The 19,936-nt window shown below is 43.1% G+C and overlaps 1 protein-coding gene across 1 annotated transcript in view; it reads left to right on the forward strand.

The window, feature by feature from the left end:
- Nucleotides 1-19,936, forward strand: part of APMAP (adipocyte plasma membrane associated protein) — a 215,981-nt gene that overhangs the window by 94,445 nt on the left and 101,600 nt on the right. The window contains exon 5 of the mRNA XM_069235039.1: nucleotides 14,078-14,194. Coding sequence (XP_069091140.1) covers nucleotides 14,078-14,194 — 117 coding nt within the window. The remainder of the gene's footprint in view (nucleotides 1-14,077; nucleotides 14,195-19,936) is intronic.

Here is a 19,936-nt window from a genome sequence, read left to right on the forward strand (position 1 = left end):
CACTGATTATGAGGTCTAGTTACAACTATGGATTTATAAAACACAGTATGCTGCCACCACACGCCTGCGTGCTAAATCTGTGATGGGGGACAGTAGTCCACTGTTATTGAAATGAGAGCACATTTGAGACACCCCTCCAGGCCCCTACTTATGCCAAGATACTGGACTAGAACTGCACACACTAGAACCCTGTGAGACTGAGGGCAAGATCAAAAAGCAGGATACCAAATGCAAGGAGTCTGGCACTCGGGACAGGGGAACATGGCTGCACACCATGCAGAGGAAATTCCCGTTCGAGCAGGCCTGAAGGTGATATATCAGCAATTTCTAAAACCTTATAAATAACTAAATACAATTGTGATAATACCAAGGCTTTATGCTGCAGTTAGATCTTTGGAACTTGCAGTGAGTTTTGTATTCTCTTTTTTATTTGTGGTTATACAGTACGAAGGTATTTTTCTAAATCCCATTATGTTTGCCTTCCTATATTTTTTTTTTTCTCATGCTATAATCACTGTTGCTTTGCAAGTCTGCTTCTCTTCTTTGCTTAAGTAAACTAATGAAACCGTCAGGATATTCAAAGCTGCTAAATCTGGAGGCTATTGAAGATATTGACTAAAAGTAACAAAAAAGTTTTTTTTCTCCAACACCATTATTGTTAACAAGATATAGTTGTATGTACTGTTTTGGACCCAGATTTATTCTGTTTTTCTTCTACTGCAGTCAGGCAAGAGGGTACCCTGATATAAAAGCTTTTTATTGGTTGAACCAATACCGCACTCTCTGTTCCCTGGACTTGAAGGACTTACTGCATCATATTCCCATAGTCCTTCTATTAGAAATGGGGTATTTGGTTGGCAGTCAGGTTACCCCCTGTCCAAGCTCTCTCTAGTCACGGTAAGTCACACACAATCCAAATTATCCTGTGCCCACCCTCTGGTTTGGTACTGAGCAGTCAGGCTTAACTTAGAAGACAATGTGTAAAGTATTTGTGCAGTAAATCATGCAATAGCACAGTATAGCACCACAAAAATACACCACACAGGTTTAGAAAAATATAGAATATTTATCTGAGTAGATTAAGGTAATAAACGATCAAGATTTGATAAATACAAGTTGAAATATCACTTTTGTAATGATAGAGTCTTTAGTTCTGTACCTGGTTTGCATCTAAATGATCCGCACGGGTCCGCAGAGAAGGAGATGTGTGGAAACGGGGAGGTGTGCGTCTGTTTCTCTGGGCGCACACAGATGATGCGTCAATGCTTTTCCACGTGCAAGGGTTTTGCGTTGATTTCCAGCATGCAGGCTTGGATCCTCTTCCGGTTGCGGGGTATTTGGACACCCCAGGGACGATGCAGAGAAATCCTGGGTGTGCACAACGAAGTCACAGGGGCTGCGTCGATCCGGTGGGCGATGGGGGAAATTTGTCGCACGGCAGGTGCTGCGTCTATTCGTCTCGCAGGAAGTCAGGCCGCGTTGTTCTGACTCGGCGAAGCGTCGGTCCGGTGGGCCTTGTGTCGAAGTTCCAGTTGCAACGTTGTCGCTGCGTCGATCTCCACTCGGAGAGCCAGGCTGCGTCATTATGGTTCGGCGATGCAGTGATTTTCTCACCGCAGGGCAGGCTGTGCATCGATTCTGGCAGGCTGTGCGTCACTTTTCACCGCACAAGGCGCTCTTTGCAGAGATGAAGTCTTTTTGGCCCTGAGACTTCAGGAGGCAAGCTCAATCCAAGCCCTTGGAGAGCACTTCTTAGCAGAGCCAGAGGGCAGCAACGCAGCAGTCCTTTACAGAAAAGCAGTCAGGTGAGTCCTTTGGGCAGCTAGTCGGCTTCTCTTAGTAGGTTGCAGGTTCTGGTTCAGAGTTTCTTTCCCAGGAGGTATCTTGTCAAGAAGTATCTAAGTTGGTAGGGTCAGGGAACCAGTTTATATACCCAAATGTGCCTTTGAAGTGGGGGAGACTTCAAAGAGTAGCTTAGAAGTGCACAGGGTCCCCTTTCTGTACAATCCTGTCTGCTAGGGTCCCAGTAGGGGGTTTGGCAGTCCATTGTGTGAGGGCAGACCTCTGACCTTTGCAGTGTAAGTGTCAGGCCCTCCACCCTTCCAGCCCAGGAAGACCCATTCAGTATGCAGATGTGTGCAGGTGTGATTGAGCATCCTGTGTTTGTGGTTGTCTGGGTGAAATGCACAAGGGAGCTGTCAACCAGCCCAGGCCACAAGGCACAGAAGGTTTTAAGTGCAGAGAAATGCTCACTTTCTAAAAGTGGCTTTTCTAAAATAGTAATATAAAATCCAACTTCACCAGTCAGCAGAATTTTGTCTTACCATTCTGGCCATACTAAATATGACCTGTTTACCCCTTTCTAATTAGAATCTACCACTCAAATAGTTTATGAAGGTATCCTTAATGTTAACCTATGAAAGGATGAGGCCTCATAGCAGTGTAAAACGAATTTAGGAGTTTTACACTACCAGAACATATATAACACATATGTTCATGTCCTGCCTTTTACTTACATAGCACCCTGCCCTATAGGTTACCTAAGGCCTACCTTAGGGGTGAGCTATATGTAGAAAAAGGGGAGTTTAAGGCTTGGCAAGTACTTTTAAATGCCAAGTCGAATTGGCAGTGAAACTACACACACAGACCTTGCCATGGCAGGCCTGAGACATGGTTAAGGGGCTACTTATGTGGGTGGCTCAATCAGTGCTGCAGGCCCACTACTAGTATTTCATCTACAGGCCCTGGGCACATGTAAAGCACTTTACTAGGGACTTATAAGTAAATTAAATAAGCCAATTGGGTATGAGCCAATGTCACCATGTTTTAAGGGAGAGAGCATATGCACTTTAGAACTGGTTAGCTAAAACCAGTAAAAACAGTATCAAAAAGTGGAGGGAGGCAGGCAAAAAGTTGAGGGTGACTACCCTACTACCCTACGGCTGTCGGGTCTAACATGTTCGGATTGTAGTAGGCAAAGTTAATCATCAGTATACAATGCTTATTTCCATAACCTGTTCCCACATTTGTTGCTGTGAGGATAAGTTGACATTGGAGGTTTTCTCAAATATTACATTGGGGTGTGCACATAGACCTGGCCCAGAATGACTTGCTTGTTTGTGCCTTTTCTCCTTTCCCCTCCAATTTAATCTTTCCTCATACACTTTGCTCGAAGCATTTCTATCTTCTGAGACCTTGGACTGTAAGTGAATATGAATATGGTTTCTATTATTTTAACCCAACCACTGTTCTTCGTAGCTGTGGTTTCAAAATCAGCTGTAGGAAAGGTGTTCTCCCTTCCAGAAAGGAATTTGGTTCTCTGTGATGCCTCACATTACACAGGCACCTGTTATCAGGCCTTTATTTCCAAGTGACTGTAGGGCATTAGAATTTGTGAATGTACCTCGTAAACCCTAGATCATTGTAGGCCAAATACAGACCCAGGCCTGATTGATCCAGTGCCATATGGGATTACTTACAGACTGAAACAGGTGGGCCAGGGACAACAAAGGTACAATCAAAGGTTTCTTTGAGATTTTGTCCTTCAGTACTTTCCAGGTGCCACTTGTGGATGCCTGTGGACTTTTGGCCTGTGGTGACACTCGGGCAGGATGTACTACGTCAACATGTTAAAACCAAATAGACACCAAAGTCCTGTTTGTGTACATTGTGCAATATAACTATGTTGTTATAGGTATTGGTTCTTATTTGGTGAAAATATAGCTAGAACGCACCACTTTGCTCAACACGAAGGAAAACCTAAACCACAATTCATATGTATACCAATGGGATGAAACAGATATGTTCTAGTGTTTTAGGGTTTGTGATCCTTGAAGAGGTCCCTTCAGCTTCTTGTTGAATTCCAGAATGGTTGGAGTAGTTATGATTTCAGTGGGGATACTGATCCAAAACTGGGATTTGTAAATGGAGAAAACCTGTTTTCAGTTTCTTATAGCTTCCAACTTTGGCTTTCTAGTCTGATGTCTTGGCTCCAAGTGTTTGGTGTGATGCAGTCTGCCAGAGGTCGTTAGTTTCTTGACTGGGTGCGATGGGTTCTTCTTCCTAGTAGCCTCGTAGGTGATGCAGTTAGTTTTCATGTGAACAGTGGAGCCACTGTAGTTCCTTCAGTTTTGGGGTGATAGGTCAGTTTTGGTTTGCCACATACTCAGGAGCTCCAGTGTGGAGTTTAGGTTTATTGTGGCTGTGAAGCAGAGGGTTGCCTTCTTCTAAATTGGAGGGGAGCCAGGGCTTGCACTGTTTTTTGTTAGGGTCCTAAATACTTCTGAGGAAGTAGAATGGAGCTTTGTACCGCCCGCACCTTGAAACATACCATCAATAATGAACTGCCTGACGTCTGACTGAGGACAGCCTTTGTGGAGGGATTGGGGTTATCAAGGGGAAATGATGGCTGAGGAGTCAATTGATGTAAGGGACTGATTTCTGTAAGGCAAAGAGCAATTAACAATCAGATCCAGCAATTATGCCATCTCGACCCTCTGTTTGGAAAAAAATCCTCTGCATGCTAGTGAATGTGAATCCATGCCTGAGTGCCCAACTGTTCCAACTGTTCCAATGTCTAAATCACTAATGTTACATTTTGTGGGCGTAGGGAAACATGGATCATGCATGTGTGCCATGACATAAGCCTGTCTCACGGATTGCACCAGAAGGAGCACCCAAAGCTCTACTCTGTCATAGAGGTGGAAGGTTACGGCCTTCACCAGGAGTTAAGCTGCACGCATATGTTGATAGCAGCTTACCACATAATGATCAGTAGGAGTGAAAAAGTCCTTTTTAGCCTGTGTCACCAGAGTGATGCCTACCAGTGCACTAATTTCTAAATTTCTGCTGTGGTGTGCTTAACTCACCCTTGGCCTAAATTAGCTTAGTTTGAAGTGCTGCACAGCACAGGAGTGTTGTATCTATGCTGGGTCTATTTGTGCTTGGGAAGGATACAATACAGGGACAATGCAGTACTGCTCACGGGAGCAGACATTACTCTGGAAATTTCAAGACCACCTGCCCTGGAGCCTGATTACCAGCACCTGCCTGCTTGCCAAGACTAATCTGTCCTGTGAAGAAGTGGAGAGTGTTGGAGGGAGTGAGGTCCAGTGGGGAGGCTTGTTGAGTGGACTTACTGTATGAGGTGTGAAGGAAACGTCTACTGCACTGATTGGGTCGTTGCCCTTGTGCACAACACCGTCGGCGCCCTCATATGCCTGGAGAGGGCCGCTGTGAATTGAGTAGTGTGCCACACTAATCTGGCCAAAGCCCATGTGTAGTGTTGAGGCTATAACCTCGTATGCAAGGAGGGATCACCATGAAAAAGACTGCCATGAGGTAGCTGCCCGTGCCTCGAGTGGAAGCGGATGGTGACCCCGCATGCCAAGAGGGTCTGCTGTGAAGAATTTCACTGTGCTGATTAGGCAGAAGTCCGTGTGCTGTGAGATACAGTGACCCCGAATGCCAGAGATGGTGACCGGACCATCAAGATCTGCGACCTGATATGCCACCTCCCGTCAGAAAAGTGTGGATGCCATCTGCGCACCATCATCCAGGCAAGGGACCCAAGACAGGATTGCTGCAACCAGCCTTTCACTGGGAGAGGAACCGGACACTTAGGAAACAGAAGGAGCCGCAGAAAGCAACCGGTGGGTGTAGCTGCCTGGGCTGCATGGGGCGACTCACTTGAACTGTGCTGCAGCTGCTGCGAGCGCTTGCACACTGGATGCACTCAGGAACTCTTGATGCTTCACTCCTGCTGCTGCGGGTAAGACTGGTTTCAGGCCTGTCGGCCCCGTGGGAGTTTCTTACTGAGTTAGCATGGTGGCGCTGGAACACTATTGACATTAAATTGCAGTCAAAGTGGACTCTTGAGCCTATGACTCCTAGTAGAGCATACCCTGGATGTCACAAACAGTGAAGCGGGAAAAACCACTGTTGCCAACATTATGAGGGAGTGGGACAGGGAATCTCCAAAGAAACACTACAGCACCAACCTCAAGAGGAACTGTGTAATTGTTTGTGAATAACTTATTTTTCCTTTGTCTGGTATATGGCAGAAATAAAATATTTATCTTTTTTTCATAAAAGTGAGTATTTGGCTGGACAATGATTTATTGCTGTTGCGGTGCGCATTTTGCGTTGTGAGGCATATTCACTATTCGGTATCGACACCTCCAGAGCGCTCTCCCCACACGCTCACGCAGACACACACACAAGGAAGCCTTTGGCTTTTCAGACCATGCAACCCTGACAGTCAATGGCACAAGGGTATGAATCAAAGATAAGAAGATAAAATGGTGTTAAACTTCAATTCTATGAGGCAGTCGGTTCCCGAGGCAAGGCACTTCCCAACATTTCAAAAATAGTCAGTTAAGTAAAAGGATCCACTCAGTAACTAGCAGATTGATTGTGGGCAGATCTCCCTTTTATTGAAGGCCGCCACCCAAGCTGGCTGCTAGATCTCGCTACCATGCTGCAACATGAGAAGGAAATACACACTGGATGGAGCAGCATTTTCATAGGCCAGAACCTTTGGCAGAGGAATGCAGAAGTCTACAATGGAACCTACCTCATTCCCCAACATTATCTCAGTCCCCAGTGGCTCACTAATCCTCTCCAGTGGAATGTTCATGCTTGGCTACAGCTGTGGCCTGCCCTGCGAATGCAGGGTCATTACATGAGTACAGATAGGGGCATGGAAATTCCTGACAGTTTTGCAAATATCTTCTGGGACTAATGCTTTCTCTTTCTTCCGAAGGGAGAGTTTGTAGAATGGTGATGGGTCCTTTAAATGTCCAGTGTGTGTCACATGTGAATCCAATAAATTTAGCTTTATTTGTTAGCCTGGGAGCTAAGCTGTCTGAGATAATGTCGAAGAGCTATGCATGAATTTGTGGTAGTTTGGAGCTGTTGGCACAGAGAATGTATTCTGTTTTTAACATGTAATTTTTTAGATAGTTACGAGTTATCCATGCCTGTATTATTGTGAGGCAGGATTTAAGTATTGTCATATTGTTGGTGGAGATTGTGAGGTGATGGACAACTAAGTGCCATATGCACAGTAGTACCTCAGAGGGGTTCTCATAAAAGTTTTATTTAACCAGTTCATTGGGCTTTTGGACCACACTTTCAGCAGTGAAATTATTTTTGTTGGAGTAGTGGGAGCAGATACCCCATCTTCAGCAGAGCTACTTGACTAGATAATACTATTAGTAGCTGTACACCCATTGTCCATTGGTTCTTATTCTACGTAATATATTGACATTAATCTTTCACAGCAGGAGTGTACTAGATGGGTGGGTACGACAGAGCTCTGGTCATTTCACTGCTTCTTATAGTCAACCAGCATTTCATCAGTGCGAGTTCAGACATTTGCATTCCTCTGTTATGGCCAACTAATGCACATGTTTGCTCCAGATATCTAATTCTGAGACCTTTGACTGCAGTACGTATTGCAATCCTAAAATGGGCCATTAACAGATGTGTGTCTGATCTTTCCCTTTCAGAGAAGTTGGTGCATCCCTACTATATATGTACATCACTTACGTTTTTGAATGAAATATGCTTCTGCAGTCCTTATCTTAAACACTGCATCTTTCTAATAAGCACTTATCACAATGCGTGTCTAGAATATGTGTAGGACATCTGCAGTGTCCTGGCCACACCTGGGGCAACAATGTGTTAGGGATAGGTACATTTTCTGAAGCATCATGTGAATTGGGTTTTGTCTGTGAAAAATCTTAAACTGGGTACATTTAAATTTGGTGTACAAGGAAACTTTTATGGCATGCATACTTCCTGTCTCCCTCTCTGATTGTAAAAAGACTTTCCATAGTCCCTATCCCACTCTCCCATAAATAACAATTCCCAACTGTGGCAATCCCCTATAAAGTGCAGTGATCTGTGACCAGTTCTTGCCAGTGTCAGTAGCTCTCTTAGTAACTGCAAGTTAAGTATTCTCAATGGGAGTTCCTCTCAGGTAAACTATGCAGCGCTAGCGTATTGTGCATAGATTAAAAACTGTCCAGTTCCTACTCCAAACTGTAGCTGTGCATCTTGGAAAGTGATGGATTATCCATTATCATACAAACACGTCGCAGTGGACGATGGCAGACCCACAGGAAGTTACAGTAATTTCATACTCGCACAAACGTTTACTTTCCACATTCCTTTATTCAAAATGTGTCAGACTTGTTGAAGTCCAGTATAAAATTTCTCATGTTAAGAAACTACAGCTGACATGCATTTCCAGTTGTGCCCTTTTTCAAGGCTAGGAGATTTATGTGGTGATAATAAGAGTACAAATGTAAATTTCAGTCTGTGCCAACCAATCCTAATTCCCCCAAATACATTGGTATTGTTTTTGTTGGTATTTAGTTGGGTGTTGGCAGGATTACCAAGGACAGTCACAGTTTTCTTTGGCAGGGGGAGTTCCAAAACAACTACTCCAGAAGCCTCCACCTTATACCAGCGCACACTCCAACCAAATCATACTATGGTGGCTCCTACAGAGGAAACAACTCTAAAGGTAGAGGGGCTAAAGTGCTTCCCCATGTGGTTCCACCAGCAGACAGTGACTTGCTTTGGTTCCCCCAGATCACACTGACCCTGTTGGGGCACGCATACACCCACCTGGCAACAACAGACCAGTGGGTGTTGGATATCATCCAACATTGTTATTGTCTGGAGCTCATCACTACACCTCCCAAAATTCCACCTCTCATTTATTGGCTCTCAATAGTACATCAAACAATTCTCAAACAGAAGGTCCGGGCTCTCCTTCAAAAAGGAGCAATAGAACCTGTCCCTCTTCAATACTAGGAATGAGGAGTATACTCACTATACTTCCTCATTCCCAAAAAGGACTGTTCGCTCAGGCCAATCCTACACCTAAGGCTGTTGAACTAATACATCCTTTCAGAAAATGTTCATATGGTCACTTTGAAGGATGTGATTCCGCTGCTTCAACAGTGTGACTACACTAGACCTCAAAGTGCATTTTTTCACATGTCAGTGCAGCAAGCTCATCGCAAATATCTCAGGTTTATGGTGGACGGAAAGCACTATCAATTCAAAGTCCTTCAATTTGGGATCACAACTGCCCCACGGGTTTTCACCAAGTGTCTGGTGGTAGTGGTGGCCGATCTCCGTGAGCAACAGATTCACATGTTTTCCTTCCTAGATGATTGGCTTATCAAAGCCAAAACCCATCAACAGTGTCATCAGTATACACAATTAAAAGTAGACCTCCTTTACAGCCTGGGATTTACAGTCAATGTTCCCAAATCCCATTTACATACTCTTTAGATACAATCATACCTAGGAGCTATTCTGAACACACAAATCAGGCCATCTTATCCCGATTCTGCAAAGGTTCGCAATTTTAACATTGAAGACAATCTTGCGTCTACTAGAGATTATGGCCTCCTGTGTCGCCACAAGTGCCCCATGCCCACCTATGCGTGAGTCCGTTGCAGGATTGTCTAGCTCATTAGTGGTCTCAGTCACAGGGTCACCTACAGGGTCTAGTGTTGGTAGACTGTCAAACTTATCACTCTCTGCAGTGGTGGAATCCCAACAACATATTGACGGGGCAGCATCTTCTGGACCCGGTTTCCCGCATAACTCTCACAGTGGCGCCACACTCATAAGATGGGGTGCACACCTGACAGATCTCACAATACAGGGTACACATCGGACGCCAAGGACCGGGTTCACCATATCAACTTCTTCAAGCTGTTCACCTAGTCTTGAAAACCTTCCTTCCTCACCTCGTCCACAAGGTTGTTCTAGCCTGGGTGGACAATATGACGGATATTTATTATTTACAAAAGCACGGGGGACGCTGTCTTTGCAACTTTCCCAGCTGTCACAGACCATATGGAAATGGGCTTTGCGTCACAACATTCACCTGATAGCAGAGTATCTCCAAGGCATGGACCACGACTTTCCAGACGTCCTAAGCATCATGGAATAACAGGTCCATGAATGGGAACTCAACCCACCCGCAAGTCCCACTTCCATGATTCCACAGATGGGGGGGGTTCCTTCAAATAGACCTTTTCGCAACCCCTGAAAACGCAAAATGCCTAAACTTCGCTTCCACGTTACCACACCCACTATCCAAGGGCAACGCACTGTGGATGAGTTGGTCAGGGATATTTTCCTATGCTTTTCCTCCTCTTCCTCTCCTTCCGTTTTTGGTTCGGAAGCTCAGGCAAAAGTCTCTCACAATGATCCTCGTTGCTCTCATCTGGGCTCGTCAACCCTGGTTTACAACACTATTGGACCTCTCCGTAGTTTCCCACTAGAAGCTACTCAACAGGCCAGACTTTCTCTCTCAGAACCATGGAGAAGTCAGGCACCCAGATCCCAAAACTCTAAACCTAGCAATTTGGCTTCTGAGGTCATACAGTTTGGTACCTTAATCTACAACCATAATGTATGGGCATTCTTAAAGAAGCCCGTAGACCTACCACTAGAGTTTGCTATGCAGCAAAGTGGAAACATTTTGTCTGCTGCTGACACTCAAAACAAATCAACCCCGTCAAAGTCACTGTACAAGATATTGTGTGCTTCTCTCTTCACTTACAAAAGGCTGAGTTAGCATTCACATCTATAAGATTACCCCTCGCTGCAATGGCTGCCTATTTCTAAAATAGCTTTGAAAAAATGGGGCAACCCAGTACCCTGGGACCTGGGTAAGTGAATAATATATCAAAAAATGTTTTGGTCCCTATGGGGGAAGGATATGAATTAACCTCCACTACAGTGGTTGTACCATAAAGAACTTTCTGTACCGATGAGGTTTGTGGGTAATATATCACATTTATTGGAAACTTAAATTCAACAATTTAAAGTAATTGAGGTGCTGCAGAAGAAAGCATCTCCTTTTTTCCCTTCAAATGGGGTCAACAAAGGGTTTGCGGTGATAAAATCACCATCTTTCAGGAATAGGTGGACTTGAATCCCAAAACCAAATTTGTCAACACAGTTTTGGCATTTTACCAGGGTATACCCTATTTTTACTATTTTTTGTGCTTTCAGCCTCCTTCTAGTTAGTGACAGAAATGGATGTGAAACCAATGGTGGATCCCCAACAGCTAAAATAATTCTGAATTCAGCAAGGGGTCATTTGTGTAGCTCCTTCAAGGTTTTCGTACAGAAAGTAACAGTTGAAATAACAAATATTGAAATTTAGTTGGGAAGATACAGCCATTTCTGTCTGCATTTTCTTCTGTAACTTTTTCCAGCTATAGCAGATTTTTGAAAGCAATATACTGTAACGTCTGCTGGACCTTTCTGGTTGCGGGGATCTATAGAGCTTATAGGTTCATCAAGAACCCAAGGTACCCAGAGCCAATAAATGAGCTGCACCTTGCAATGGGTTTTCATTGTATACAAGGATTCATTTGGTAAAATATAGTGAGTGAAAAATAGGTATCAAGGAAACCTATGTATTTTTTTAAATGGGCACAAGATAAGGAGTTTAGAAGTAGTGGTTAATTGCACATCTCTGAATTGGGGGCGGGTCCCCATACTAGCATGTGAATTACGGGGCATTTCTCAAAATGACTTCTTTCTTACACACTGTCTTACATTTGGAAGGCAAAAATGCAGGGAAAGACAATTGGCAGTAACACTTATTCTTCTATTCTGCGTTCCTCCACGTTTCCAGATAAAAATGGTACCTCACTTGTGTGGGTAAGCCTAGTGCCCGAATCAGGAAATGCCCCAAAACACAACATGGACACATTACATTTTTTGAATGAAAATGAACGTGTTTTTTGCAAAGTGCCTAGCTGTGGATTTTGGACTCTAGCTCAGCCAGCACCTAGGGAAACCTACCAAACCTATACATCTTTGTAAACTAGACACCTAGGGGAGTCTAGGATAGGGTGCCTTGTGGGGCTGTCATCAGATTTTGTCACCCTGAATCCTTTGCAAACCTCAAATGTGGCTAAAACACTTTTTCCTCACATTTCGGTGATGGAAAGTTCTGGAATCATTGGGGAGCCACAAACTTCCTTCCACCCAGCATTCCCCCAAGTCTCCTGATAAAAATGGTACCTCACTTGTGTAGGTAGGCCTAGTGCCTGTGACAGGAATGGATCACACAATGGTAGTCCTTACATGAGGTCATCTGTTGACCCTGGGGGTGATCCATTCGTGATGCAATATATATATATTTGGGAACCTTACTTTTTTTATTTTTAATATAGCCCCCCTCCCCCATTCTCCTCCAAAGCAATCCTGGGGTCTAGTGCTGTTTCCTGGCCGTGGATTGTATGGTGCCAGAAAGGCATTGATGGAAAGTGGAGACTCTCCACTCACATTGATGCCTCCCTGGCATCTGAGGAGGCCGTTTTGGCCTTTTTTTCCCCCACCGGAGTGGAGAGAGGAAGCTTACCTGCTCCTCCAGTGGGGAAAACTGTGATGTCAGCGTGCCTTGTGGCACACTGATGTCACAGATGGGCGGGAGGGGTGGGTGGAGGGAGACGCAGAAGCTCTTCTGCATCTCCCAAAGGGATTTAAAAAAAAAAAATCACTTCCTGGCGTCAGCCACAAGTCGGGACTCACGCCATTAGCCAACACACACACTGATAGGGTTAAGTAAAACGGTCTGGCTTTAAAAAAAAAAAAAAAAAGACTGCTTTATTTAAAAGCAAACCCAGATATGGTGGTCAGCTGACCCTCTGAAGTGGTGGTGTGTAAGCATAGTATTTATAACCAATTGTGCCTTTGAAGTGACAGTGAAGCTTCTGGAGATTTTCCTTTGAAGTCCCCAAGCATCCTGCCTCCCTTTCCTTGTCTCCAGATCACTTACAGGGGTAGGCAGCCCTTTGTGTAGAGGCAGGGCACAGCCTATTCAGGTGTAAGTGAGGCTATGCCCAGCTCTTTCCTTCCTTCCATCCTGCCAGTGGTGGCCCATCCAGACACACCTAGTGTGGCTGTCTAGGAGGCATACACAAATCCCAGCTGTCAGTTACACCCAGTCATGTGACCTGAGACAGGCTACCAGCACTAGATGGATAAGGCAGGAAAATGCCAACCTTCTAAAAGTGGCATTTTAAGAATTGAAATTTAAAATCTAACTTTACCATAAGTTATAATTTTAGGATTCAGGAAGTTAGGAAGATAGAATTTTAAATTGTGATTATAGAGACACCAAACATGAACTAGTTATCTCTTACATTTGGAAATTACACTTCTAACAATGTAATAAGGCAATTACAATGCTATCTTATAGGAGAGATGAAACTTGCACTAGTGAAAAATGAATTTGAGGTGTTTTCACTACCAGGACACGTGAAACTTAAAAGTACATGACCTGCTTTTAAAATACATTGCAGCCTGCCCTCTGGGCTGTCCAAGGCGTACCCTACAGGTGACTTACATGTTGAGCCTGGCAAAAGGTTTATTTTGCCAAGTCGAAATTACTGTTTAAAAGTGGTCACACAGGCTCTGCAATGGCAGGCCTGATATAAAGGGTTACTTAAGTGTGTGGCACAGTCAGTGCTGCAAGCCCACTAGTAGCATTTAATTCACAGGCCCTGAGTACATGAAGTATTGCGTTACTAGGGACTTACAAATAAATGTAATATGCCAATTGGGAAAAAGCCAATATTACCATGTTTTAAGGAGTGAGCACATGCATGTTAACACTGGTAAACAGTGGTAAAGTGTGGAGTTCTAAGGCCAGCAAAAATTAGATTAGGGAAATGGAGGAGTAAGGCAAAACGTTGGCTGACCGGTCTAACAATTTGAAACAAACATTTATGTAGGCTAGTTTTGTGTTCTGCTCTTTGCATGAAAAGATAATCGGAAGAACTGTTTACTTACTTTTCCTGTGCTTGCTTTGAATTGCATTTCCCGTACTCAAAAGCTCTGTTTCTATGTTTGTGACCAAATGCTATATTAATTTTCATAACTAAAGTGGCAGTTAGAAATCGATTTATGTTTCATCCAGAACTTATTGATGTGTTTACATGAGCTTCAGTTAAGGTATGTGGAATCTGTCAGTTGATGATTTTTTTTACGTATGTTAAATATATCCCTATTTTGTCACCAGGAACACGAGAATTCGAACATACCTGCGGAAGGCCTCTGGGCATCAGAGTCGGCCCAAATGGTACCCTTTTTGTTGCAGATGCTTACCAGGGAATATTTGAAGTCAACCCAGTTACAGGTGATGTTCAACCCTACTTCTCAATTTAAGATTTTCAATATCTGAGCATTTAAAATAAAAGTGTACATGGCTGGCTGCATTTACAGGTAAATCCATAGGAAATAAACATTTGGAAAGTGTTTTTGTTCAGTCAAAACCCAATGTTGTTCCAGTGAATGATTATAGTGCCTGTATTAAGTTATTCTCACATAAACATGTATGTAATTTCTTTGAATGCATTTATATATGGACCAATAAGAAATATCCTTTTTCTCAAGCACTCCTTTTGAGGCTCGTTACAGAGGTTTATTTCCCCTAGTAGTAATAGGAAAGTTTAAATAGCCTTTAAAAGCCTTCAACAAAGGCTCTGGACCAGACCATAATATTTTTGATGATGTATTGTTGCAGTTTACAACTCTTACTTTTCAGACCAATACGTCTCAGAAAGTTAGTTGTCCCCCTTGGAACATAACTTTCATTGTCTTTATTGATCAATGCCGGGCCTAAACCAAATCTATTAAAAAAATATTGGTCATGGCTGTGGTTAGGAACTTTGATATAGAGTGAACAAGACATCATCTTCCAGTGCATCTCTTATTAAATAAACATGAGCAGTGCTATCAAAAACTGACCGGATTAGGATTACTTATGCCTTTTTTTAATAGAAGCGTTTGTCGTTTGTCGTTTGTCGTTCATCAGTCGTAAGGGAGCATGTGCCTAAGCTGGAATAATTACCATAATTACATAATTTGCTTTGTATTGGGCAAAAATTTTACTCACAATAATTCTTGTATTTAAAAAATTGTGACACAACATTCATTATTCAGTCATTTGTTCTTCTGATGCCCCAACTCCTCTACCAGTTTTTTCTTCCCTTAAGACTCAGCCAACACTGATTTTATTAATTTCAGGGATTTTTGGAAATGGGTGAAAGCTGTTTGGGCAGTTTTGTTTGTTTGGGCTGATGAGTCTACTCAATGGGGAAAGCCAGATATCACTTGCAACACTGCATCCAGGTTCGTCCGAGCAGCAGTTCTAGAACTAAGTTTTGCTCCACTCTACCTGAGGTTGATCTGCAAAAGTGATGTTTCTGGTTGGGCACGGTAAATGCCTGAGATATAATCATGATATGGCCCATGGCTCCTCCTTTCAGCGTCACTGCTTCGTGTGATGCCTTGTCACTGACCCGTTCTTGATTCTGTGAGTCCTTTGTGCAAGCATATAAGTGTTATACTCTATTTGTCACTCACATTTGGCTAAACATCTTCATGTGCCTACTACCGCTTCTGACAGGGTGTCCTTGCACCCTACTTCTGTGAATGGTACTTGAACAATTTAAGTGGAATTGTCAAAACCTGATCAACTGTTCATCTCCCTAAAGTGCTTAAAGGCCATGGGTTGGAGAACATGTGCTTCAGAAAAAAGCATTCCTTGTTATAGCTTCTATGAATAACCAAGGAAATGCACTCCTTTGCTTATACATGTAGCGTCCCAAACAGAGCATCATACATTTTTGCCAAAACCAACATAAGCATTTTCCTTCCTATGCTTTTCAACTAGTGTCCTCACCATCGTCTGAAGTGATCTTAGTACTTCGATACCCATGAGCTTTTAGCACCAGAGGAACTCGTGAACACAGATATAAATACAGATGCATGATTTGATGGTGATTTGGGATAAGATTGTAGTGATGGTAGAGAAAAGAAATGCTAAATATATGACAGTTTTAGGAAGTCGGCAGAGTAGAGTTGTGAGAAAGTGGATAATTATTTGGGATGGATGGTTGTCAACCACAAGTAATAATGGCAGTATCCGTGTTAGTTCCAGTAGAGATGTCAGTAATTTAAACCTTGGTCCATCGCCTGTTAGCTATGGTACAGAGCAGGCAGGCTTAATTTAAGAAAACGTGTATAGCATTTAGGAGTACCACATTAGTTGAATCCCCAGAACAACAAAATTTCAACTCTATTTTATAAAAATAGAGAATACTTTAATGAACAAAATGACACCAAAACGACTAAAGTCCAGTAATGGTAACCGTGTGTATGGATTTTAAAAGTTTGAATTAAATTTAACACCAAGAAGTACAAAGGGCCAACCATGAGCAACTGGTTGCACTGGATGAGGAAAGGGGTATGGTTAGAGACTGACCGCATTAGAGCACAAGTCAAACACAAGGTCCTGGTCAAAGAGTTACCTTTGCCCTTAAAAAGAAAAAGTTCTGGAGCAAAGGTTGTTGTTGATGAGTTGCTGGCAGGGTGAATTGAAAGCTGTATCTGAGTCAGGCTTGGATGATGGAGAGTTGCTGAAGAGCAAGGTCCCGGTGCGGTCATTGAAGAGGGCCAGAAAGCTACGAGCCAACGAAGTCCGGCTCCAGTGCCCAAGACAGTCTCAACATCAATTGGCTTTGGCTCAGTGTTGCTCTTGGTAAAGCCCTCTTCATTCAGTATTAGTTATATCTCTTTCAGTGGGGGAGACCAGCAAGTTTAATCCGACTGGCGATTCAACAGATTTGGCTCGATGACGGCCCAGTCCCCTGACGGTTCTTCAGAGAAAAAATTTGTAAAAGGTTTTACTCACAGCCTTTGCAGTTTGGGCAGGAAGAGTATGCTCAGACACTTATATAAGGGACCCAGAACCTTATGGACACCTCTTTGGGGTTAGTACTCAGTCAGGGAGAAGCCACCAGCTGGATGCAGGGCAGATCCAGTTGGAACTAATCAGCTGGGCTGGTCAGGGAAATGGGATTCTTGCCGCCATTGTGTACCTGTAGCTTAAAAGGAGACCAGCAAATTGTCCTTTTGAATCCACTTCTTGGTCTACACATGAGAGCAAGTTCACCCCTTAGGGATCTTATGGTATTGTACATATACTTATGTAATCATTTGTTATTAAGTTGCTCTGTTGCTATTTACTATTCAGATGTTCTGGTACTATAGGAGCCACTCATGCTTGTGAGCAAGACAGTTCTTGGAATATAGAATGCAAGGGATCAAGGGAGGTTCCTTGAGGAGCACTTGGCTTTGAACGTCTTGCTGACAGGATGAGACTTCTAGACGTACTCATTCTTCAATAAATCAGGCTTATTATACTACACAAGAAGAGACTGCTCATCAGTTACTTCATTTTGGCGACGAGGGTCTTACAGATCAGAAGCCTCAACTGGACGCTGCCTTCCATGCTGTTCCTGATCTCTGTTCCAGTTTCACATCGACGCTGAAGGCGGGGGAAATCCCAGCACTGCTCGTTCAGGCAGCCTTTTTCGATCAGGCAAGTTGCCGCTTCTATCTTCAGCACTTGGCCCGTGTATGCGATTTGGGGGCCTGGATCGGGGATCGAGCAGGAGATATATTTAGCTTGCTTGTCGTATTTGCTCCTTCTCAGTTGCGAGACGTAAACAATTCAAAGAGTCGCACGTGCGCACAGCGTCTTTCCATACTTCCATAGCAACGAAAGACGCTAAGCAGCACGCACGCGAAGCGCGTCTTCGTATACTGCCATAACAACGAAAGATGCTAACTCGCACGCATGCGAAGTAAAGAACTTCTATTTGCATACTTTCCTGAGTCGCACTCGTCCAATGTTACTATAGTAACCAAGGACGCTAAGCCGCACACACGGACACGTTCTCAATGTATTGTTTGTTCCAGAGAAGGTGGAGCTTCGCAAGCGTCTGTAACCACGGAAGGACTTCGAGAAGCCTGTACAAATAAGGGAGTGTGCGCACTTATTTTTTTTGTTTCCTTCACACACTACGGTGATGTGCACACCTTGTACATCACGGTGACGTGCACACCTTGGAGCATATCTCAGATCCATGAAACAAACTCACACGTTGTCGCTGCAGTGAATAGATCACAGTGTGCACCAGAGCGCAACGTGACGTGCACACTTTGGGGTGGATCAAACATTTAGGAGTCTTACCCACCAATTTTCACTATATTGAATAAACTGTGGTGTGCAAATACTATGTATTCAACATATTGAAACTCTACTGGCGTATTGAAATACATTGACTTCTTGTTCAAAATTTGTTTAGAGTGAATTACATTACATAACATTCAACTTCAGCATGCAAAATGTACCGGCAGACCCTTTTTTCTTAGTACCTCCCGGTGAGCCCCCTATTAAATGGCAAAAGTGGAAAAAGGTATTTACGAATTATGCTAAGGTCTGTGGTACTTCTCTCAGTGTGGAAAGGAAGACATCTTTATTAATGCACTGTCTAGGCACTGAGGGACAAGAAATATTTGTAAACTTACCTGATTTGTCGGTCAATGACGCTGCTGGCCTCAATGAATATGAGAGATGTATAAAAATGTAAAAAACTGGATTTGCATTATTTATCCAAAGTTTGCACAGTTTTGGAGCGCTATCAATTTGGGAAAAGAATACAACGACAAGGTGAAACAATTGAACAATACATTACTGCGTTGCGTGGTCTTGCTACTACCTGTTCTTTTGGTGCTTCTTATGAAGAACGCCTAAGAGACCAATTCATGTTGGGATGCTCGTTAGAAAAGGCCAGAGAGAACATGTGGCAAAAGGACAACCCATCGTTAGATGAAGTACTCACTATTGCAAAAGCATGTGAACACTCTAAGAATTGTGTTGAGGTTTTGAAGAACCATAAAGTAGTAACAACCGAATATGATGCAGAGGAAGGGGTTTCTGTCAAAACAGTACAAAATTGTGAGACAGAACTCAAACGTTTTAAAGAGAGGAATTAATCTAAAGGGATAAAGTATTTCCAGGAAAGTGTTTTAGGTGTTGCATTGTGGGACACATGACTAATATAAAGGAGTGTCCAGCTTGGAAAGTATTTTGCAAAAGCTGTGGTAAGAGAGGACATTTAGGAAATATTGTAAGACAAAAATGGGTGCTAAGAAAGTGAGTGAAGTGGATTGTGAAGACACGAGTGATAAAGTGGATTTGGTAAATGAAATTGATATTTTGCAAAGTACGAGTGGATGTTTGAGTGGTCCTCTGGAAACAATTTTAGTAAATGGGGAGAGTGTTAAAATTTTATTTGACTCTGGAGCCAAAATAACCCTAGTTCCTAAAAGTTTTAATGATCAGCACTTAAAGGGTAAACTTAAGTTGTTGAAGCACGATATCTGTCCCAAAGGTTACGGAGGAGTGCCAATCAGACTACTTGGGTACTTTTGGGGTACTATCAAGTTTAAAGAACGTGTTACTCCGGCAAAAGTGTATGTGTCACTAAAAGGTGATTCCTTGATAAGCTGGTTTCACCATCGTGATTTATGGGTCTACTTGGACCCAAATGAAGTTCCATCAGTACTCCTAAAGGATTCTCCTTCTGGTAATCAGGTGGAAGAACCTGGGAAAGTATGGATAAACAAATTTCCTGAAGTTTTCAGTAAAAAAATTGGTTGTCTAAATGATTATTTACTTGAGGTTAGATTAAAGCCTGGAACTCAACCCAAAGTGGCAAAATTAAGGTCTGTTCCTTTCACTGTCAAACATAAAATAAAGGAGAAGATTGACAAATTATTCTCTAGTGGTATAATTCAAGAGGTAGAGGCATCTGAGTGGGTGGCCCCAGTAGTCATGGCAAAGAAGGCCAATGGAGAGGCAAGACTCTGTGTGGATCTCAGAGAATTGAATAAAGCTGTGGTAGTAGATCATCATCCACTTCCCAACATTAATGACATGTTGTACTCCCTTAATGGTGCTAAGCATTTTTCAACTCTTGATCTCTTCTCAGCATACCATCAGATAAAATTACATCCATCATCTCAA

The sequence above is a fragment of the Pleurodeles waltl genome, chromosome 5 (assembly GCF_031143425.1).
Source record: "Pleurodeles waltl isolate 20211129_DDA chromosome 5, aPleWal1.hap1.20221129, whole genome shotgun sequence".
Lineage (NCBI taxonomy): Eukaryota > Metazoa > Chordata > Amphibia > Caudata > Salamandridae > Pleurodeles > Pleurodeles waltl.